We start from the raw sequence: 23,792 nt of genomic DNA, 5'->3' as shown, positions 1-23,792 counted from the left end.
GAACATTCCTGGTACACTGTTGGCTTATGAATGTTAAAAAACGAATTACTTAAATTTTGACCAATCTTAAAAATATATTTATTTTGGTCTTTCTAGAATCTCTGTTTGTGGATATCCTCGACAACATGTAAGAAAATACAAAGGTGTAAGTAGCAGGATACCAGTTTCTTCAGGATTCATGGTGCAGATGTTAACAGGGATTTATTTTGCCTTGTAAGTTTATTTCATATACAAAGTCAACCTTTGATCTGTTTGGAACATTATAGTCTGTTATTTTATTGTTACTAAATTATAATCTCAGTAGATACACAATTAACATATTTTTGTGAAAGAATATCCATCAAGATCTTGATAACAGTTTTATTATTTCCAACATATCTTTTAATGTTCTAAAGAATTTGTATCCAAGTAAACCACTTCATCATTTTTTAAAATTTAAAGACAGAATGAAAATTCTCAACATCTAAATATATTCACAGTTTCTTTCTTAATTACTCATTTTTTTTGGCTGTAATTTCCAAATAGTTTTTTCCCCCTCAATGAATATCTTTTTCCATTTCCAGAAATTTTAACTCTTGAAAAACATCTTAGAGCCTCTTTGATCATAAATAATTTATTTTTAAGTTACTATAAATTGCTAATATTGGTGCTGGTCTTAATGCCTTAGATACTAGTATTTTCTTTTGAACCTTGTTTTTTACTGTAATTCTCTTATTATACATATCTTACTATACTTTGCATTGTATTCAGTCGATACTTTTAATTTTTCCTAGTAAATTATAAACTTCTTCACTGAAGGTAGGATTTGTGATCTTTGGACCAAATCAGGCCTGCTGTTTGTTTTTTAGAAATATTTATTGAAACATAGTCACATCCACTTGTTTATATATTGTTTACAGATGCTTTTGTGCTATAGCGACAAAATTGAGTAGTTGCAATAGAGACTCTATGACCCACAAGCCAAAAATATTTTTTATCTAGCCCTTTAAGAAAAAGTTTGTTGACTTCTGTGTTAGACCATTAATATTGTCCCACAGTCTTGGATCCTGTGTTCTATTTTATTTTCTCTTTTTTGCGTTGTATTTCAGATTGAGTAATTTCTGTTGATCTGCCTTCACATTCATTGATTCTTTCCTTCACTAGGTTGAGTCTAATAATGAGCCTACTGAAAGGATTCTTCATCTCCATTAGAATGTTTTATATCCAGCCTTTTCATCTGACTCTTTCTTATAGTTCCCATCTCTCTGCTGAAATCTCTATCTGTTCATGTTGTCCATGTTTTCCACTAGAGCCTTTAATATATTATTGTAGTTATTCATGGTTTAATATATTAATTTACTAGATAACTACAGCCTCTGAGCTATCTCTGAGTTTGATTCTGTTGTTCTTTGTCTCTTGACAGTGAACTGTTTTCTTCTTGCTTTTTGTGCGCCTCGTAACATTTAATTATCATTTTTTTTATGGGTAGGACAGTAGAGACTGAGGTAAATATTATATATGCCTGGAAATGGGCATGCCTCTTTTCTTCTAGGCTGTTAGTGGAGTTATTATAGGCAGGAGTGAGCTGGGGTTGGATTTTGTTGTTGCTATGGTTACCTTCATGTCATCATCTACTTCAAATTCCTCTCATGTTACCTGTACTTAGAGTGGGAGGAGCTGGATTGCTGGAGTGTTTTCCTCTATATTCTCGTTCAATCCTCAGCTGATTTCAGCTTTGCGTGTGTGTGTGTCTGCACCTCAGAGAGGGTCTCGCTCCATGTTCTTGCCCCTTCTCCAGTAGTGGAGCTCCGTTGCTTGTTAGTAGATGTGTACTAGCCTGGTTGGGTGGAGGGCATGGTGTTCTCTGTTATCCTGGTCCAGCCTCTAAGTAGGCCCTTTGTCTCTGATCTGGGGGAAAGGGCCTGGGTGGGGGAATCGTTCCCCATTCCTTGGTGGTCCTGCCCCTTCTCCAGTGATGAGACCTCTAGTGGTATCAGAATGGGGCGATTTCTTTATCCTTCCCCACAGTTAGAGGGTTTTTTTAAATCTTTTTTCTTTTTCTCTCAGCTGCAGTCAGTTTTTACCTTTGCCGTTAGGGTGAAAGGGTTTTCTGTTCTTTCCCCAAAGGCTTTAAAATTTTTGTTCCATGTGAGAAAAAGGTCTGGCCGAATCTTCATGCCTTTCCTGCTCCGGTGGCCACCCTTCTCCTTCAAGCCTGCACTGCCGAGGGCAGCATACTCTGGTCTCCCATCTTGCCCCCAGTTTTTCTTGTGAATGTCTCTAAGAGGTTTGCAGAGAAGAGCTTGCGAGCTCGCCTTACACCTGCTCCCAGGCATATATACTTTCATGCTGACTCATACTTGGCTTTCAGTAATTTGTTAAAAGTTTAGCTGCATTCTTATTATCTACTTGCATTGTGACCTGTCTCTCCTTAGGTTTCCTTTAGGTTTCAGGAAGAGTTTGGCCATGTCTTTGAAAATTATACACACACAATTTTGTCTCAATATATTTCAAATATTTGCAGCATACATCATGTACACTTTTAAATGACTATCATAATGTAAAGAAAGAAGTAACTACTTAGGATATTGCAAGCCACAGTAGTTGTAGATTCTCATTAAATCTGTGGGAGTTAAAGAATAATTTGACCATTAAGTGTTCCGAACATTATTCTAAGGTATGTAATTTACTATACTCTGACTTACTTTGAAAGTTTAAAATGCTTTGATTTTGACTAGCTTTTTTGATATGTTCCATAAATAGAAATGTTCTTTAGAGAGGAAATGTACATCTATAAAATTTTCTTTGCCACTAATAGGCTTTCAGATACAATTTGAAAGGAATTTAAAGATTTAAAAATATGTTTTTAAGGTGGGTGGAATGCTAAGCAATGTACTAACATGACCTATTATTTTCTTCAGTAAAGATAAATAGTTTCTCATTGTATTTTGTTCAATTATATAGAATTTAAAATAATTATACTTTCTTCACTTTATTCATTTAATTTTATAGTTACAATGGAGAATGGGATCTAGCTCAAAAAGCATTGGATGATATTATATACAGAGCCCAGTTAGAATTATATCCAGAGCCATTGCTGGTAGGTGCCTTATTTATGTAAATTTTTTCATTTAAAATTTCTCAGTTTAGAAGTATAAGTTGTGAAATAGCCATTTATAGTGCATTAATGTATCATTAATAGTCAGTGATTCATGCTTCTATAATACTAGGAAAATTTAATACTTGAAAAGATAAATATAATAAATTTGAAAATATTGTTAGACTAACTTCTTAGATACCTGATAGTTTTTTTTTTTAACTTGTAGGAATGTTCTCCTTAACTTGCTAGAGCTACATTTATTAATTAACATTAGGCATTTGGAAATATAATTCAATATTTTCAAATTTTGAATTTCATCACTTAGATATTATTTTTAACTAAAAGTTTCCTTCTTAGCTCTTACTCGTTATTTTGAAGGATTTATATATCATCTTACAAAATACCTTGGAAAAAGTATTATTTTTTAAAAACCTGTTAAAATTTAATATCTTGTTTTATCTAAGAGTATAATAATACATTCATTAATACCAATCTTAAACTGTATTTCCTCCTTAGGTTGCTAATGCAATAAAGGCTTCATTGCCTCATGGCCCCATGAAATCTAGTAAGGAGGGTACAAGGTGTATTCAAGTTGAAATCACACCAACTTCCTCTAGAATATCAAGAAATGCAGTAACCAGCATGTCAATTAGAGGTCATAGGTGGAAAAGACATGGTAAGAAATAAAAAACTCTGCACATTAGAGAATGTTGATTCTATCACCTTTTTCTCTGGACTTACAATGCTATAACTTCTAGCTTTAGTAAATAGTATCATAGTGGCATGAAAGAAAGAGCTCTTGGATCATATTTAACTTCTAATTTGTTATCTATGAGTGTCAGGCAATAAGGAAATTAGAGCCCCTTATGTTACATATATGAATGAAATTTATTTAAACATTGTACTGGCTTTTTAATTATATTTCAATAGAGTAAGAGAGTAGGAAAATGCATCTTAAAATTATTCATATATTTTGGGTTTCTATGCACAACTATTTGCAAATATTCCTTAATGGTTCTGATTTCTCAACTAGCTTTTTAGCAGATAAACTTGCATGTTGAAATAAGACAACTAATAGGGACTTTAACAATTTTCTTCTGGATTTCCTATAAAGAATGCCATAGTTTGATACAACTCTAGGCATTTGTGTTTTCTGGAAATTAATTTTCTTCCAAGGTTGTTACTTTGTTTTAATATTCCTTCTTGATTGCTTCATTTTATTATTCAAAAATTCTACTGGAAGTCAATTTTATTCACCAGGGCCTTCTTGATGCTTGCTTATTTTTCTCCCTTCTCTTATAATTATTTTTTATTTAATTTCTTATTTATTTATTTTTTTTATAACTCCCCTTCTACCTAGAAGTTATTGTAGTGGCAAGAATCAGTGTAAGAAGGCTACTATCTCCTTTCTCAGAAGCTAACCATAGTATGGGAAGCAAAAAGCCTCTTCTTTGCCCTAAGCAAACATATGTATTAGGGGTAAAGCAAAATCCATTCTGTTTTCTTCTTCCTATAAACTGTGATGAAAATGGTAGTTCCTTTGATATAGTTGGTTCCATTCATCCCTGTGGTCTCTACAGAGGAATGCAAAACTGAGAATGAGATTATACATGGTGAAATAGAAAGTCGATGATGAGAATAGTAGCCATTGTTCTTTCTCAGTGAATCTAGGAGATATTACGTCAAACAAAAGAATGATGATGAAATTTACCAGCTTAATCAATGATCATTTTGAGTCTTTTTCTTTTTTAAAGTCATATGACAATTCTTGAAAATTCTTTATGAAAGTATAAAAGAGTGGTAATGTTTGTCATTAGCAAGGCAAATTATGCTATTTAAAACATACAGTCAAATTCTTCAGTTTCTTTAATGAAAGTTATGCTACTGAACAGGACTGGGTTCCAGGTAGAGAATCATTTAATTAGCTCTTGTGGTTCCCTAGAGGTCATGTTTTCTGTTTTGGCATTAAAGGTGAAAATAGGCACAGAGGCTATGTACCAGACCATAGGGTTCATTGTGGCCATGAGAGCTCCCAAACTACTGCTACAGGAAATGCAAAAATGAATTTTAATTTATTTTCCACTTTTCTTTCTTGATATTCATGTGGACATATTGGGAATTAGGGGGGGAAATATAGGTCCTGCAGTTAAAAATGTGAAATATTGAAGTTCAGTTGTATTTGTGCATATGTGTGTGAGAAACAGGTGTGTGTGTGTGTGTGTGTGTGTGTGTGTGTGTGTGTGGCCGTGCATGCATTTAACAGAATAAGATGCGTACCCTGCAATAAAATAGAAGTTATTTTCCAGAATAAAGGAATTGTTACCAAAAGAGAAAGGACTACCTGAGATATATTGTATCTATTAGATACTTACATATTTTCCAGATTACATTTGGCCACCATTTAAGGAGCTGACACTATGTCGTAGGTCTACAGCATCATTAAAGTATCTTTCCTTATCATTTATCCCCCTACACTTAATTCAGCTTTCATAACTCTAACACTTGGGCAACTCCTGTATATAACAAAAAAGTCACAAATGAGGATTTAGAAGAAAATGAGCTATAGCAAGCAAGCCAAGTGCATGGAGCAGATAGACAATATAGCTTAGTCTTGTTTACCACTTTTCTGTAATGTGGATTCCCAATGAACTCCAAAATGTTCCTAGTTAAGTTCTTCCTTTACCTCTACATGTAGGTTGTCCCTTTGAAGGGTAGTCTTGGCTTTCCTTCCTAGAGCAGTATTTTTCATTGTTACCCTGTTCTGCTGAATTAAACTTTTCTGTTTTCCATCTTTGTGGTTCTCATTCTTACTTGAAGACCTTATTACTGTTCTGGGCCCTCTAGCTGACACTGGCTTCTCATGGGGAAGATAGGTGTCTTTGCTATAGTTCTTACATACATAAGCAATTCTTAAGTTATAAATTGAGTTTTTAATTAATTTACATATAAATTATATCTATTATATTCATATATAAATTACATATATGAATTACAACAAAATTTAATGTATTTATGTATTAAATTTTTGCAGAAACAGTGCTAAAAGGCTTGTAGATTCCAACGCACCAAAGCCTTTTCATCCCATAATGTTTCTGGAGCAGAGTACTGTAGATTGTAAATTTAGCTTATGACTGTGTGAAAACACATTTAGAATTTCTTTGTTTGTTTTGTCATTCATTCCCCATTATGCCTATATCCCTACCACTTCCTTAACCACACTAGCCTTCCTGGGAGCAGGGATTTCTTCCCAGACCCTAAAGTGTATCACAGAGTAGGAACATGGAATATGCAACTTTAATAAGCCAGTGATGATGAGGTCTGGGGAAGGAGAAGGGACAAGAAACATGAACTTTAAGGAATATTCTTTTTATTTTTCTCTTGCTTCCTTCTTTGTAACTGCCAGTGCTGAGAAAGAAGAAAGAAATTGGGCTCTTTTTGTTGTTGTTGTAGTTACTTTTTTTCCTATTTTTTCTTTTATTTATGTCTTTTTTCTTAAAAAGGAGATATAATTGACATGTACAATTATATTAGTTCTAGGTATACAACATAATGATTCAATCTATGTGTATATTGTGAAATGATCACAATAAGTCTAGTTAACATCCATAGTTCCACGTAGTTACAAATTTTCTTTTCTTGTGATGAGAACTTTAAGATTTACATTCTTAGCAACTTTCAAATATAAAGTAGTTTTAAAAACACACACACAAAAGTAGTTTTATTAACTATAGTCACCATGCTGTACATTTATATTACATTGCCAGCACTTACTTATTTTATAAGTGGAAGTTTGTACCTGTTGACCATTTTCACCCATCTCCCTCCTCCAGTCCTGCCCTCTACCCTACACGGCAACCACCAGTCTGTTCTCTATATCAGAAATTTTTGTTTGTTTGTTTAGATTCCACACATAAGTGAGAGCTTACAGTATTTGTCTTTTGTTATCTGACGTATTTCATTTAGCATCATTCCCTCAAGGTCCATCCATGTTGCCACAAATGATAGAAATTACTTCTTTTTTATGATGAAATAATATTTCATTGTATATACACTACATTTTCTTTAACCATTCATCCATTGATGGACATTTAGGTTGCTTCTGTATTTGTTGCCTCTCTCCTTTTTTCTTTTTCCAGCCTATTTGGGGAGAAGAGGGAGAGGAGTAAAAGGTTTTCCCATAGAAGTAACCAAACAGAACTTTCTATTCTTACTTTTTTTCTTTTCATAGCCTTTTATCATTAAGGAATATAAATATTTAAGCTATGTGAACACATTGATGTGTTTGCATGTCTGAATGACCAAATATTATACATGTAAATAAATACATTAAATTGGAACAATAAATCACATTTATTCTTTTCTCTTATTTGTAATAGAAAAATCTCTTTATCTTCACAGCCAAAACTATTTTAAAAATTAATTTGAGATAGTTTTAATTACTTACATTAAAATTTTTTTTGAGCTCTATGGAATGTATTTCAGGATTCTCTGAAGCTTCACAGATCTACCATCCTTTTTTAAAGTTAAGAACACAGCTTATATGCTAATGCAAAGTATTCTTTTGGAAGATAAAAAATTACTTTAGCTTTGACATTTCTACATGTCAGAACATATATCCCTTGTTGTGGTCTTATTATTGAATAACAACCCAAATTTCTAGAATTGTATTTTGACCAGTTCTATTATTTGCTTGCCCCTAATTTAGTAGACTTTATATTTTTAGAGAAGTTTTTAGTTCACAGCAAAACTGAGTGGGAAGTAGAGAGAGTTCCCATGTATCCCCCGGATGCTCTCCTACCCCAGCACCCCTCGCCCCACTCCCAGCGCTGTACACCGGAGAGTTTATAAGGCCCTGTAATTTTGATTTAGGCCTGACAGTGCATTCTCGTGTTGGCTAAATAGGGTGATTATCAAAGAAAGGCTGGTTTCAACTGACGTATTATTTTGGAGAGACATGTTTGACAACTAGTATATTTGCCTGATTTCCCCCCCTTTTCACTTAATTTATTGACTTTATAATTCTATGTTAATATATATGTTTGGAGAGTAAAATTACAATGTAGATTTACTGCTTTTAACTTTTAAGAGTCATAATTTCAGAATTAATAGCTTTTTAATATATTATTAATTCGTTTAAGCATATCGTTTCACTTAGTGTGTAATTTTTAAACCTAGGTTTTCAAGCAATGTACAGATTGAGGTCTATTTAGAACTCATAATTTGAAAGTAAAATACAATGAGAGAAGGATAACAGCATAAACATTAAAAATTATTAAATAAGGTAGGAGAAGAATGAGTAGATTATGACCATACCAAGAATCAAAATGGAAATTCCAATAAGAAAAATAAGAAAAAATAGTGAAATAGTTTTTTTAATAAGTTAAAATGCAGTTTTATTTTTTAAAATATTTCCTTAAAAAAATAAATAGCTCAAAGGAAAACAAAGTATTTTTTAGAATTATGCTTCAGTTCTCTAGTCATTCTTAAGTGTTGCTTCTAAAGCTACCTTCATTACCTACCCTATAAGCTACAAGAGCCCTTTTTTCTTAAATTCCTGTATAATTCTTACCATTTTGATTCTTTCATATATCTGTACTTATTTTCCATTCCTTCTTTCCTTCCAGAACAAATTTAATTGCTACTTTTTTGTCTGTTTCCCTACCCCTACTAGCACCATGACTCGCGCTTCCACTTTTAAAAAATTATATGTACTTGGAATAATGTAACTTTTCTCTTTCCTTTTAAAAGTTGTTGAAATACCACTCCTTCATATATAAAAATCCCCTAAATTAAGTTATGGTTTCAAATAAAGTACGCTTATAATTTTTACCGACTACTTATCTAATAAAAAGGCATATTTAGTGAAATTCCAATTCTGTGTTACTACCGCCCAACATTCTTTCCACTGTGCATTTGTGAGATAATAAGTAAGTGAAAAGCATTTGGTATGCTTTAAAGCACTACATAAAATCTGATTATTAATTAAAAACGATTTAATTTGTTTTATTAGCTACATAATTATGTTTTTGTTAAGTTTTTATTAGCTAGCTACTGTTCAGATGGTCCTGTGATTGATTAGCCCTTTCATAAAATGATAAGTCTTTCAAACTTATCATTCAGATTTTCTCAATTTGAAATAAACATGTTTAGTTTGAGTGTAATATCAAACACAAAAGTATACATATGTTATAAATAGTAACAATCAGTTTAATGATTTTTTGTTTGGTAATTTTAGTAGCCCTGCAGTACAGTACTCTGTTATCAGACATATCACCATGGCAGTCAGAATTCTTTAGAATGTTGTTTTAATACCCATTTTCTCACTTAATCTCAAATTAACATGAAAATAGAGTAGACTGAATTTGTATTTCTCTTTTATGTATGGCTACAACTGTTTGCAATGGGTACTTATTAATAATAAAAGCAGTATTTTTAAACTAGATCCTTTCCATTTTGCTCTACTTTTGGTCCTGGCATAGTGTTAAACGGTTTATTTTTATAACATCGCATTTGATTATTTTGACTTAGGGGATCCAAGAGTACGAAGTTTTAAGTAGTGAAAAATAATTGAAAGAAGAACTGTATATATTTTTAAGTCTTCCAACTTAGTAGTGCAAAATAAATGCCCTGAGAATTTTAGAGTATTTAATTAATTATATGGCATGTTTAAGTGGAAAATCAAACAAAATACAGTTTACATAGATTGACTATAAAGAAAGTGAAAGTGGTGTTATCGCAGTTTTATTGCATTTTCAATATTGTTTCTATTTAAAGGATGCCAAGATATTTAAATAAATTTAAATGGTTATAACAAAATTCAGAGACCTGTGATTATGTTTTTAAAAAACGACAAAAAAATTATTTGTTTTAGTTTGCTCAGTGGTTTAGTACCAACTTATTAGATGAGAAAAGAAAAAGGACAATAAAAGATGCAATTCATGTTGGAAAAATCATTTTTAAAAACTGGTTGTTGATGTAGAAAATGTTAAATTTCTATTGTATTATAACATATTGATGAAACAGGACATTACTAACTTTCTAACTATAGACAAAACCTGAATAATTATAAGAAATGTATTTCACTTAAATATTTTAAAAATTATTTATAAATATTTTTAAACATAAAGTAGTCTTCTTTCTAGATACTGCCATGTCTCTCTAGATACTCATAAGTCTTGAAATTGTACACTTATTTTGTGAATCTCATTTTATGACTTTATGAGAAAAGCATTTAGTTGAAACAAAGTTGCTCATAGTTACAAAAACATTGTGAGAAACGTAGAAATGATCATTTTAAACTCAAAACGTAGCAAACTCTAAAGAATTGGTATTGGAATTTTACATCTGCAGTTAGAAATGTATAATACTTATGTTTTTATTTTAAAAGTTGTCTATCCTTATTAAGGAAATTTAGGGGAAAAAACTAGCAGTTATGTAGAAAGATTTAAATGTTTTTAGTATCATTTTCTGAAGCGTCATTATTTTCAGATTCTACGATGCTATTTGAGAAACAAATTTTCCTTTCCCAATATAGTTGATAAAACATTTTGACCAAAAAGCATTTCCTTCTGGCCAAAGTTAGCATTGCAAAATATCATGTTGGTTCAATGGAACATTAATGAACATTAGGTTTAAAGAGGAAAAAGTAGTCTCAAATTCTTGGCTTAACCAACTTTAAAAGAAAACAAACAAAAATCTTAGTCTATTTCTAGGTAAAATAAACTAAAATAATTATATACAGAGAAGTAAGATATTTCAAAATTATTGGTCTTATGAAGCAAAAACACTTGTTTATAAATCATGTTCTACATTTTTTACTATATAGGCCTTTTATAATTCTTGCTGTGATTACTAAAGTTATTATTTATTGTTACTTAGTATTGAGCACTACCCGTCTGCTCTCCCAATCTCTTTTTTAGGGACATTCGTTGCCCACTGCTTTTATAGATAGTTTTGTAATAAATGCTGCTTACCTGTTTTTAGTCCGCCTGGTCAAGAGGATCTTTAATCACAATGAAAGATTCACTTGGTCCAGTAGCAGCCACATGTTGCAATTCTCAAAGGGATTTTTTTTTTCAACTTGAGACACAATAAAGATGACAAAAGAAATTATTGAGAGTGACTAAATCCACCTCAATAAGGAGAATTATTCTTTACGTAAGGAAACTGGAATAGCTCCTAACCAGTGTGTCTATAAATGAGTCATTCTGGTCCTGGCGGCATTTTTCTGTGCCCCAGGTGTTTTTTTTCTTATCTGGAAAGTCTACCTCTGGCTTCTGGAGCCAGATTTCTTAGTCTTTGTTTATGTCCTTGCTCAGAGTGTAGCTCTTTAAATGCCAGGACTTGCATTCTGTGTTTCTATAGCAGCTTCCCTTTTCTCTAATCTGCCTTGCAAATTACTGGCCCAGGCTGTGAATTGTTACAGTGTTATTTTTTCTAAATACTTCATGCCCAATATTTTTTGTTATACAAATGTGACTTCTACTGATAAGAAATGCCAAGAAAGTATGCAACTACTTTATCTGTGTACCTGTCAATGACTGCCCATTACAATCAGAACGAAATCTAAGTTCTGTGCTGTGGCATAGGCGGCCCTAGTGATGTGACCTCGTGTGTACTGCGTTATCCTCATTTGAAGACCCCTTTTGCCCTTCCTTCTAACCCTTCAACGTACTACGCCATTTCTGCCTTTTGGACTTTTTACTAACCATTTGGGGTATTTGAGCTGAGATTTCAGTGATGAAAAAGTGCCAGCTTGAGCTCTTCCTCCACATCATTTTGTGGCAGTGCCTTTTCATCATTCAGATCTCAGCTCAGCTATGTCTCCCTCAAAGAGCTGCCCCCAGATACCCATCTACAGCAGACTTCCCCCCTCCCATCTGCTTACGCTCTCCCATTATTATTTTCTTCATTGCATTTTCCACTATCTAAAATTCTCTTGTTTACTTAACTCCCATATTAGAGTATAAATTCTGTGAGGGCAGGGTCTTTGTCTGTCTGGTTGACTGTTGAGCCTAAAACTCCACAGCCTAAAACAATGTCTGGCACAAAGTAGGTGCTCAATAAATAATAGTTAAATGTATGAATGAGTGAATGAATGATAAATATATAATATAGACTGAGCAATTTGTTCCTTCTTTTCTTGTTATATTGAAAAATAGTGTAACAACATGATAGTAAACTGGGTAGGTTATTTACTTAATAATCCCAATACTTAAAGAGTTATGATTTTTACAAATTTCTTCGTATATGTATATATTTTTTATAGTTGTGTTCTATTTAAGTTGAATTTTTAAAAATTAATTTTTTTGGTATTTTGCTTTTGTTCATTTAACATTGTTGAACATTTTCCTAAATTCTCCTAGTAAGTCTAAATATTTTAATGGCTACATAATACCACATTGAATTGGTATTCCATCATTTACTTAATCATTTCTTTAATATATTAAAAAATTTGTTTCTAACTTTTTGCTGTTATAGATAACACTGCAATGAATAGCTTAATGAATATAGATAGCATTTTTCTTCCATTGAATAGAATAAATTATAAACATAAGCTGACTGGATTAAAGGATATAAAGTTGTTCAGGTATTTTTTGACATTTTAAATATATCTTATAACTTTTAAAGAAATATATATATATATGACTTTCTTTTAGGTTTACTCTAAAATACTTAATAATTAATGTCAAAATCGTATGATGTAGACATTTAAGACAGATTAATTTTTTTAAAAGCTTCAGCTTATTTTATTGTTTTTACAAATAAATTTGTAAATGCATTGGGTCATAACCACCCTCCTTTAGACTCATAAAGCAGTCTGAGTAAAAAGCTATGTAAATTCTGTGAATAAATAAATTGTTCCTTAATTTAAATTGTCACTTTTAGTAAATAAGGCAGCTTTGAAAATATAAAAGCTAAAGTTAGGATAGAGAGTTTCCTGAGTGCCATTGATGAAGTAGATATTTGGGATTAAAATTACATATGGAAGAAAGCACAGCTTTTCATGATCAGTTTTAATGATATTTACAATTTGTTTCACTTTTTCTTTTTTTCCTCAAAGCCAGAGAAATTTTGTAGGGAGAAATGACTTGAGTGCCTTTGAGAACCAATTTGGAAATGTCTATTAAAAGTATTCTTTAACTCTCCTCATTTCTGTATATGGAGAGAAGGTTACCTATTTATAGAGGTTATACAAATAAAATATTTTCTGAGAAGTTTCTGTTTGGATCTTTTTTGAACTTTTCGAGTTATTTGAAGTCAAATGTAAGTATTATTTTTATAGGTATAGAACAATCATGAAACTTTTTGCATAGATTTTTAAGTTCCGAGCTTTTAAACAGATTCTGTTTTCTTATGCATTTATATTCCCTTAAAACATCTCTATAATTTAACTTCCTCTTCTTAGCTCTATATGTTAGCCTATGTATAGCATAATAAAAGAACTACAGATTTAAAATCATCTTTTTGATGTTATTAAGCATTTTACTAAACTTACATTTAGGGGTAGCTGATTCACTTTTCCAAAACAAAGCAGCCTTTGCTTTTCTCTGCCATCTAAAAATTTTAATTACCAAAAGCTGTATATTATTTATAAATTCAAGTAACACATTTCTAGCCTACCTTTCTCAGGTCTTCTACACTTTTTTCACCTTCATTTATTCTAATAATAAATTCACCTCATAATAGGAAATTTTTCAGTCCATCAAATAAGTATTTATTGGGCACCTACTGTATGCAAACTGCTTTCCCGGGTACTAGGTATATAGCAGTGACCAGACAAAAAACCCTCCCCTCATGGAACTTACATCTAGTATACAAGATAGAGGAATAATTGCGAGTGAGTGTAGAGCGATTAAGTGCTAAGAAGCAGCAAAGTAGGGAAGACGGTATATGAAATATGGGAGATATTGATGGGATAATCAGGGAGGGCTTCACTGAGAAGAAAGTTTTTGAGAAAAAAACCTTGAAGTGAAGAGGTGAGCCGTATAGCTATATGGGAAAGAGCATTCCAGACCTAGAGAACAGTAAGACCAGTAAGACGATGTATGAAGGGGGATCGGGTCACAGAGTTGTATAGGAGAAGGTGGAGAGATAATGGAGAGCAAGGTCATGTCACAAATATTTGTTTGAGTTACAGAATTATCTTTCTTTATTCTGTAATTTTCCTGAAAATTATATTTTTGTTCTTTTGAACTATGTACAGAATTTCATGCTTTTCTTTTTATGAATTTTCTTTAAGGAGAAGTTAAAAATGTTGCCATTTTTGAGTAACATGCATATATTAATTAGTCAGAGATTTGTACTGGAGGAAAACCACATGATTTTATTTTTCTACTTTTAAATTTCATGTTTAAAAATGATTAATATCATTGTTTATTGGGCTATAGATCTTTACCACTATCCCAGTAAATGTGATTTACAGTCTAATTGCCTAGTACTGCTTTATATTATTATTCTTGATATTTTCTAGTTTTTCTTGCAGAATTCTAAATTTTCATCATTGTAGCACCATTTTAAATTAATAATTTTCATTGGTATCTTTTTAAAAATAAATGCAATTAAAAAAACTACTTTTGAGAGTTATGACTTATTTAGGTTTTCTTAGAGACTTTTATTTGCTCTTGCTCTCTTCAGCCAAAGTAAATTATTTGCTTTCTTTGAAATGACCAGGAATCTAAGCAAGTAAGTTAAATCTAATCGAAGGATGTCAGAGGACTTCTAACTCATACTAACTTTAAAAAATTGAGGAGTTAGAATTTATAGATGTTAGAATGAACATTTGAAGTCAAAAGATTGTACCATTTAGCTCCCCACTGAATAGTTGTCTAGCTCTTTCTGAACCTCAGTTTCCTTGCCTGTAAATGGGAGTCAAATTGCCTGTTTTGAGAATATGATTGAGTAATATATGTGAACACTCTTAAAAAAAAAAAAACTACTTAGTGCCATTCACTTTAAGTAATAGTATTTTCTATTCTGTTAGGCCACCTATGTTTACCTTTTAAAATTTTGTTAAGTCCTAATATTCATTGACTTTGTTACGTCTGAATAATTTCTACAGTTTATCATTTTTTGTGGACTGCTGGTCCCTTTAATATATTTGTGAAACTGATTTTACAATATAAATGGACAGCTGTTGGTTGTCACCCAACAGTGCCATGGTGATTTTACTTTCAGTTGCAGTGGCCTCTAGTGTTTACCTCACTAAGAGATTTTACTTGCTTTCTCTTTGAAGACAGCTGTTAGCAATGGGGGATAGGCTTGCTTGGAACTTTCTAGTCTCATTAAACCTCTGTTTGAGGGGCACTCAGAAGTTGCAGTGTGTTACTACATTACCAACATGCTTTGGCCTGCCTAGGAAAGAGAAATTTCATTTAGAGAGCCTTTAGTCCAATTTTTCTGAAGCACTAAATAAATGGGAAATTATTATACCAAAACAGTGGCCCACCACCCCAGGGAAACATGATGGTTTGAGGACCTCCAGAAGTGCATATTGCTGCTGGGTATGGGGTAACCAGGGCATCCATAAAAACTTTTGTTTTAAGTTTCGAAAATTTGAAAGAATCAGAATAGAGCAATGGTTCCCAAACTTCACTGCATATTAGTTACCTGGGAGCTTTTAAAAATCTCAGTGCTCAAGTTATATCTCATTATAATTAAATCAGAACGTCTAGGGTCTAGAATGAGAGCCAGGCATCAGTAGTTCTTAAAGATGCCCAAATGATACCAATGTGCTGCAAAGTTTGGAACCCACAAGAATATGTAGCTTTGGCCTCCATTCTTTCATTACCTGTTACTGTTTCACGTGCTTTAGCACCATTAATGAGAGCTTGATAATCCTATCATGAAAAAAATTTGAAAGTAATAAGGTAATGTCCTCAAGCAGATTTGTGGTCTACATTTTTTAAGAATGTATACTGTTTTGCATTGTCTTATGTTGTTTTGAACGTTAGCTTTCATTACTGGCCCATAGTCATGTTATTTTTTCCCATTTATTATAGGTGTTTCCTTGATAGCTTTAAATAAAAGCCTTTGTGATTTAAGATACAGAAAAGATTGTTTCCAAGTATTAACTAATCAGAAGGTTCATTCTTTCATTTTGATTACCTGGCCCTTTTCAGAATAAGGGACCAACAGATAATTTATTTTTCCAAATCTATTTTCATTTTTCTCCAGTTTAGTAATGAATTGTTACAATCTAGCCTAAATTTAGGGAATTAGTATGAGTCCAAAGGAGTAGGCTAGTTAATTATATACATTAATATTTTCTAATATACAAGATGGTGTGTGAGACAAAATCTACACTAATAGCATTATTAACCATGATATCAAAAATGAATAAGCATTTTTCAATATTGTGGTTTATTAAGTCAGCCTCAATGTAATCTAATAAAAAAGTAGAATTTAAATGTACAGCGAGGAATTCCAGAGTGGCTTAGTTCCTCGACACAAGCTAGAATTTTAGCTATACATCTTTGAACATGTGCCTGAGGCTTTACATGAGTTCAAGTGGTCACAATATTATCTTAAAAACAATAGAAATCCTATTTTGATTTATAAAAAAATTTGTTTCATAGTCCATGTCAATTATGTGTGTGAAAAAATGCAGAACATGAGTTGATGCTCTGTGAGTTTTTTCATTGTCATTTAAAACTAAAGAATATGACCCTGTTGTGTCCAGTGCTGTCAGTATTCTAAATGATGAAAATTTCTACAGTGTAAATATTAGACTTAATCCATAACATTCGGCCATCCAATTTTTGTTTCAGATCTTTTGTTTTTGTTGTTTTGCATATTTATTTTGTTTTGTTTTCAGCCATCCTTTTGTCTTATCATCTTCAATTCTAGAGCAACCTGACAACAATAATGATACTACTGAATTGGGCATCCTTGTCATTCCTGAGATTAGTGTCACAAATGTGGCCGGAGAGAGAACCGGGAATGGGGAAAAAGGCAGAACAGTAGGAGAGATTGATGCTCAGCATTTACAGGGTGTGCAGGAAACAGCCACAGATCCTAGAACTGAAAGCAAAGGCTTGCCAGAGATCAGGAGGCAAAAATCTGTAAGAAAAATGATGGAGGATGGAATAAACTCACCTGGCAGAGTGCAGTTTTAGCACAGCACTTTATAGCTGCACTCCAAGGTATCTCATGGCAGAGGGCCACTGCTGCATGTTTTAAGCAACAGTTGCACAGTCACAGAAATTTTGCATGTCATCTAATAATCAAAATGCATGAATTATGCACCATAATTTCTCGATGACTCTTAATGCTCTTTGGAATGGTCAAACCTATATTGTCTCTGAGTAAATTATGAAAATTGAGGCAGAAAATTGCTTCCAAAATTTCTGCTAATGTTTTGAGATCAAAAATTATTTTTTCATCTTCATATATTTGTCATCTTTTATATGAAGGATAACGTACATAGAATTTTAACAAATTTGAGCTTGTGATACTTGTGGTGTATTTTTTTCATCTTTGTAAAATAATTTAGAACGTAGAATACAACCTTTAAAAAATCTTTAAAATATTTTAATACCATTTTTTTAAAAAGTTCATTGGTAAGAGCTTCGATTTTCTACTGCTTTTTTGCTGGGGGAGAGTTTGCCCCTGGTTTTACTGTGTGGTGTTTTCCCTAATTGTTTCTGATCTTTTGCATGAATAGTAAGAGAACTCTTTCTAAAAACACAGTGGGCTGTGGTTTATGGCATGCTTTTTGTGTAATACACTCTAAATTACTGTTATTTAATACAATGAACTTTTTTGACATTTAATAAATGTTTTGATTTATCCTTAGATTTTGGTCTGTAATCTGTCGCTTTACCTAATTATGCTAAAGTTTAATTTATTTAAAGTATAATCGACTTGTTATTAATCGTGAAAAAAGAATTACCGAAAGTACTTAATGTTAATTAATCTTTGTTATTTCTTTGTTTAGGAAATGCAGAATTAACAGGTCAAGAAGAACTGATGGACATATCTGAAGTTGACGAGGGATTTTATTCCAGGGCTGCATCTAGTACCAGCCAGTCAGGTTTATCTAATAGTAGTCACAATTCTAGTAACAAGACAAGTGTAGGAAAGACTCAGAGACGATCAGGAGGAAGCAAAACTGGAGGAAAAGAAAAAGAAACTACAGGGGAGTCTTGCAAAGATCACTTTGCTCGAAAACAAACTCAGAGAGCCCAAAGTGAGAATCTTGAGCTTCTCTCCTTGAAGAGACTTACGCTGACGACCAGCCAGTCTCTGCCCAAGCCTAGTAGCCATGGTTTGGCTAAGACTGCTGCAACCGTATTTAGCAAATCCTTTGAACAAGTCAGTGGTGTCACAGTCCCACATAACCCAGCATCTGCTGTTGGCTGTGGGACTGGAACAGATGCCAACAGGTTTTCCGCTTGCAGTCTCCAAGAAGAAAAGCTTATTTACGTCTCTGAAAGGACTGAACTTTCAGTGAAGCATCAATCGGGTCAGCAGAGACCTCCTAGTATTAGCATTACTTTGTCCACAGATTAATTTATAAGCATTTTTTCACATAACCAGTGAATCTGGAAATATGACTGCTTCTTTATGAAAGTGCCCAGGGTCTTTCATCCCTGTTCCTGACAGGAGCCCCGATGTCTTAAATTCTGAAGGCTATCTTGACTTTATGAAGGGAATAAGGTTTAGGTTGCGGTAAGCTGAAATATGGTTTTGTTATTACTTGGTTGTGTTTTTTTCCCCCTCGATTTGAGTCTTTTTTTTTCTTTGTTTCTGTTGACCTAAGATGGTTAATGTGAAAACACATTTTAGCAGGTTGTCTAGTCAGATTGGTTACCTCTCATGTGAGATGGTTTTATCTTCCCCCAATGACTCCTATTTTGGTAGCTCTGTGCTTGGCCTTCAGAGTAAAAAGGAAATCTCCATGTATGGGAACTGTTTTTAGAGGATGAGGGAGAGAGGTACAACTCCAGGAATTCTACAGCTGGCCATTTGGCAAGCCAGTTTGAAAACCAGGCGTGTGAAAAAACAGAAATGATCTGTATGAAAAATGCCTGATAAGAATGTTTGTAACCGGACCATCTTTAAGATTATAAAACACTGGAAAATGCCTGGTAACTCAGAACTTAGACTATTATGTGATTCCAGGGATGGGCAGAAGGATTTCTGTTCCTGTCTTTGGAACATTTTTATATCAAAAATCAAATTGCTGGAGGATGTGTTGTTTTGAGGTGTTGGATCTGGATGTAGCAGGTGAAAATTTCTTTTAATTTCTAAGACATAATGGACCATAAAGCTGACTTACCCTGCTGCTTGGCTTGGAAGTCCTAGCTAGTTTGAGTTTCTGTAATTCCGAGTGCACATCACTGAAGATTCCCAGAAACTGTAATCTGCAACAGCTCTCAAGATGCCAGTGTCAATCATATTATTTGTCTTCACATGAAGGATATTAGGTAAATTTTTCATCTATAGAATATCATGAAAAAATTAAGCGTGAAATATGGACAAAGGACATTTACATATTAACTTAATTTAGGGTTATTTATGTTGTGTTCTTAAATTTAAAATGATGAAATATGAAAAAAATTAAATGTGTTTCTTATTTTGTGAACAGGCCTATTTTAAATGCTCTTGTTATGATAGAAAGAATAATCAATGTAGTTACTCCCAACCAAAAAATAAAAATAAAAAAGGCAGTATGGGGAAGCTAAACAAACTTGTATGTAACTATAGAAAACTGTATGACCTCTAGATGGACATAAATGTTTGGTATTTGCTGGTTCAGCTATGGTTGAGGTTCCCTGTAAATCAGGAATACTTCAGTAATAATTCAGAGCAAGAGAGAGGAAGTATGGCTGAGGATGAGAGTAAGATGACCGGGAAAGAAGGCTTAGGGAGTGGTCCACTGGGTCTCTTTTACTGTTATTACACAGTAGTTTCCTTATTCATGGTCCCTAGCTGTGGTCACACAGAGAAAATGCTAGTTTTTTTCATGTACCTGCTTATGCAGAGCTCAAGTATGTGAAAAATGTGTGTGTCTTAAAGAGTGTTAACACATTTACAGTATGAATGCAGTTCTGACTACAGCTGGTTTGGCTACCATTTTTCAATCTAATTATTCAAAAGGCATGGATTTATTTTCATTCATTAACCCTTAATAGATATGATTTTTAGCATAAGTAAATGTTGTTTTTGTAGTTCTAGTAACATAATAAGATGTATTGGCATAAATTATAATAACAAAAAAAGTAAGGCAACTAGACAGTGAAAGTTGATATAGTATTAATTTAATAAGAATCCTGTATACAATTTATAATGTTTGTAAAATGCCACTGTGAATTTCCTATTGTCTGTTTGTAATTCTTTAACAAAGAATTTTCCCTAGCTACTAACAGTATTAATAGTCTTAAGAACTAATTTTAAAAGGTTGACATTTAAAGCAAGTTAAGGTGCTTAGGAAACGTAGAATAAGTTTAAGGAAACATTAGCTGGCACAAATGAGAGATCAGATTTTAATTTTCAACGGCTCTAATGGAAACTGAGTTTGATATTATTCTAGGTCGTTGCCAGTCGTGGGGTCTGAGGACTGGTCAATAGCATTGCCATTGCCTGGCGTCTTGTCAGTCACCCCAGACCTGCCGAGTCAAAATCTGCATTTTGACGAAATCCTCAAGTGATTTTTCTGTACATTAAAGTTTGAGAAGACAGTGTCACAGTGCAAACAAATCACTTTTCTCAGTGGTCTCACAACCCTAGATCAGATATGTTAGATACTAGGTCATTATAATCTTCATTGTTTTTAATGGTGAATTAATTTTAATAGCGTCAATGACACTTGATTTCTTAAGTCCTCTAATTCTAAATTTTAATGATTCTCATTTATTTTTACAATAAAAATGTAACATTTTATATTTTTCTTGTTAACCATAAATTGAATCAGAGCTGTAGGTGTTTACAATTTTAAGTATGAAAGGGATATTACATTTTTATAGAATGAACAACAAATTTGCATGTGTACATTCTTTAAAAAACTGAAGGCTTATTCAATGGTGTGGTTATGAATTTCTGCTCCAATTAATTTCCACCAGATAATTTTCTGGAGTATGGAGTTATATTAACAGTAGAATTCTTTTATAGTATGTTTGGTACTATTTATACCTTTGAAACTTTGTATAGCTATTATAAATATTGGATAATGCTAAATATGGTAATAATCGTAAGTATCCCTACTATTCTCTTCCCACTAACCTTTTCAAATTTGGAAGTTGGAGTGGCTTTTGTAGGTTATTTTCTCATGAAGATGCTGATACGACCATTTGGTCACAGACTTCCTCTGTATCCAGAATAATACCTTTTTATCATGAGAAGTATCCTCCACAAAACTGGGGCCTTGCACCCCATCACTCAGAGGATCTGGGCAGAAATTGTAGCTCCATTCCACATTTTAAACTTCTAAAGATTCTTGAAATTATCTAACTTCCCACTGTTCAAATACTGAAATACCTGAGGTATTCTAGTGAAGCTGGGTCCCAGCATTTGCCTTTTGGAATCCAAGCGAGGAGAGAGAGAAAGTAGACTTTTCCCGGAGGGCCCAGGACAAGTGAGCACCCTGGGATCCCTTGTACATCACCAATTATGTTTTTAAGGCAGCCCTATAGACTTGCAGAGTAGAAATTCTCAGTCCTTAAATGACAGAGTTCATTTTGAAAAAGCAATATTTTATTGCCCTTTTCAATTTTGATGCAACTGCTTAGCAGACATTACTCATTTAAAAACAAAATATTGAATTAAAGGGAAATATATTTTTTAAACAAAAATAGATAAAAATGATCCCAGTTTTAAGGGATTTTGCCTATTTTGAAAGAATAAAATTTAAGTGTTAAACCTTTAAATTTAAATTGTAGAAAAAATGTGCGCTGAGGCATACTTTTAAACCAATATTTAAAATAGGCTGTTTAACATTTGAGTCTATAGGCACAATACGTCTATACTTTATTAAAAGGAAGCACATCAAGGAAATATGTAGTTAAAAAATGTGACTGAAAAATATTTTTGAAAAGCCATTTAAACAAAAGAAATAATTTGATGGGTACTTAAACTAAGCATTATAGATAGAAATGATTGTATAATGTCTTCCCAATCTTTGGATGAAAAAATAGAAACTCTAGTCCTTTAATTAGCATGAATTTGTACTTTTAGCTTTGTTGCTTAGTAAAATTATACTCAAAAATTTGAATTATTCACATTTATGTTTAATATTGTTAAACTCTTCATTAGAGAACATGAATATGTTGTCTTTTGTACTTTGTAACTTGTGCATATCTAAAGAGACTAGCAGTGAATATTTTTGGAAGATGTTTTTGTTTTTGTAGAGTTCCTACCTGTGTCTTGATATGAAGTTTCTACTAGTAAACTCAAGATCTTATTTCACATACTGTTGCTTTCTCTTAAGTGGAATTTATTGGATACTTCTTATCTTTACTTCTAATCATATAGTGATACTAACTTTTTCCTAGTAAGTATACATGTTTCTAATTGTATTCCTAGAGTTTACATTCCTAAAGAATAAACTATGACTTTGGATATTTTTATGTACTCTCGACCTTTTCAAGGTTATGGAAATAAACTACAGTTTAGTTTTTTGAAGTTTTGTATATTTGTGTAAATGTTCTCCATATGCAATACTTTATACAGCAGTGTTGCCTCTTGTTTCACTGAAATAAAAACTGAAAAAAATTTTTTCCAGATCATTTTACTCATTAAAAAATTCTCATAAAAATTACAAAAGTCGTGATGTGTGGAGGAAGAAAATAAAGGAGGAAAACTTAGGTGAGTTGAGCCATTGAGAGCTTTTGAGAGTAAGCCATAGGACAGTGACATCTCATTCCTGGCTTTATGTTTTACATGGCTGAGGGATGAAAAGTGTGAGAGGTCCCTTAGTGTCCATCCAAAGAAAGATGAGCTCCATGGGTCATGAACCGTTGGCTGACTATTTGTCATACCAGAAGCACAGGTAAATTTAGATAACGCTTTGCCCGTTTATTTTTAATATGAGTCTTTATCTCTTGAGTGCAGATTATATGCCCCTAGTACCTAGCATAGGACTTGTGTACATGGTAGGTATTGAGACATTTAATGAATGAATGAGGTTGATGTTCGTTTGGGGAAAGAATGAAGGCTAAAGGTCTCTAATGTATTACATTACAGTAAAATTTTAGAATTTCATTTATTGGCTCTAAGAAATCTCCATGGAATTAATTACTTGAATTGCATTACTGTATGTGCTTAGAAACAAGACCCTCTTATAAACTTGAATTTAAAATCTTGGTGTGTAGTCGATTATATATTTGGGTAATTCCATTTCATCAAAGGAGCTAAGTAATTTAGGAAGTATTTTCTGAACTACTATTAGAAGAGTATTTGTAGAGAATCAGAGCAGTGATTTTGTAAGCAGTTCATTGGCCCTATGGAATATGGACTCTCTTCTAGTGGCTTCAGTAATCACAGTCAATAGTTGACTCACCTAATAGAATCTGACTTTGGTAATACTAACATAATTATTTTATAATTATTAAGAAAGACTTTTACAAACAATTCTAGTCATATGGTAATTTTCTTTGCTTTGTTATTGTGGTAGTAATAGCTAATATTTATCATTAAAATTTTAATCTCATTTAATCTTCAAAACAATCATATAAATTGAGTTTAATTCCCATTTTACAAGAGAGGAAACTGA

At 32.6% G+C, this 23,792-nt stretch overlaps 1 protein-coding gene across 2 annotated transcripts in view; it reads left to right on the top strand.

The window, feature by feature from the left end:
- The window catches only part of FAM126A (family with sequence similarity 126 member A), a 65,318-nt gene extending 42,517 nt beyond the window's left edge, over positions 1–22,801 (top strand). Inside the window, exons 8-12 of one of the 2 annotated variants that reach the window (XM_016159556.2) lie at positions 97–213; positions 2,992–3,079; positions 3,596–3,755; positions 16,928–17,223; positions 18,018–18,589. In XM_016159556.2, coding sequence (XP_016015042.1) covers positions 97–213; positions 2,992–3,079; positions 3,596–3,755; positions 16,928–17,196 — 634 coding nt within the window. In that variant the 3' untranslated portion in view covers positions 17,197–17,223; positions 18,018–18,589. Of the gene's footprint in view, positions 1–96; positions 214–2,991; positions 3,080–3,595; positions 3,756–16,927; positions 17,224–18,017 lie in introns of both variants that reach the window. The other variant, XM_016159553.2, reaches the window with a different exon arrangement.
- The last annotated feature ends 991 nt before the right edge of the window (positions 22,802–23,792 follow it).

The sequence above is a fragment of the Rousettus aegyptiacus genome, unplaced genomic scaffold (assembly GCF_014176215.1).
Source record: "Rousettus aegyptiacus isolate mRouAeg1 unplaced genomic scaffold, mRouAeg1.p scaffold_m13_p_13, whole genome shotgun sequence".
Taxonomy (NCBI): domain Eukaryota; kingdom Metazoa; phylum Chordata; class Mammalia; order Chiroptera; family Pteropodidae; genus Rousettus; species Rousettus aegyptiacus.
This window is presented reverse-complemented; position numbering and strand designations above follow the sequence as displayed.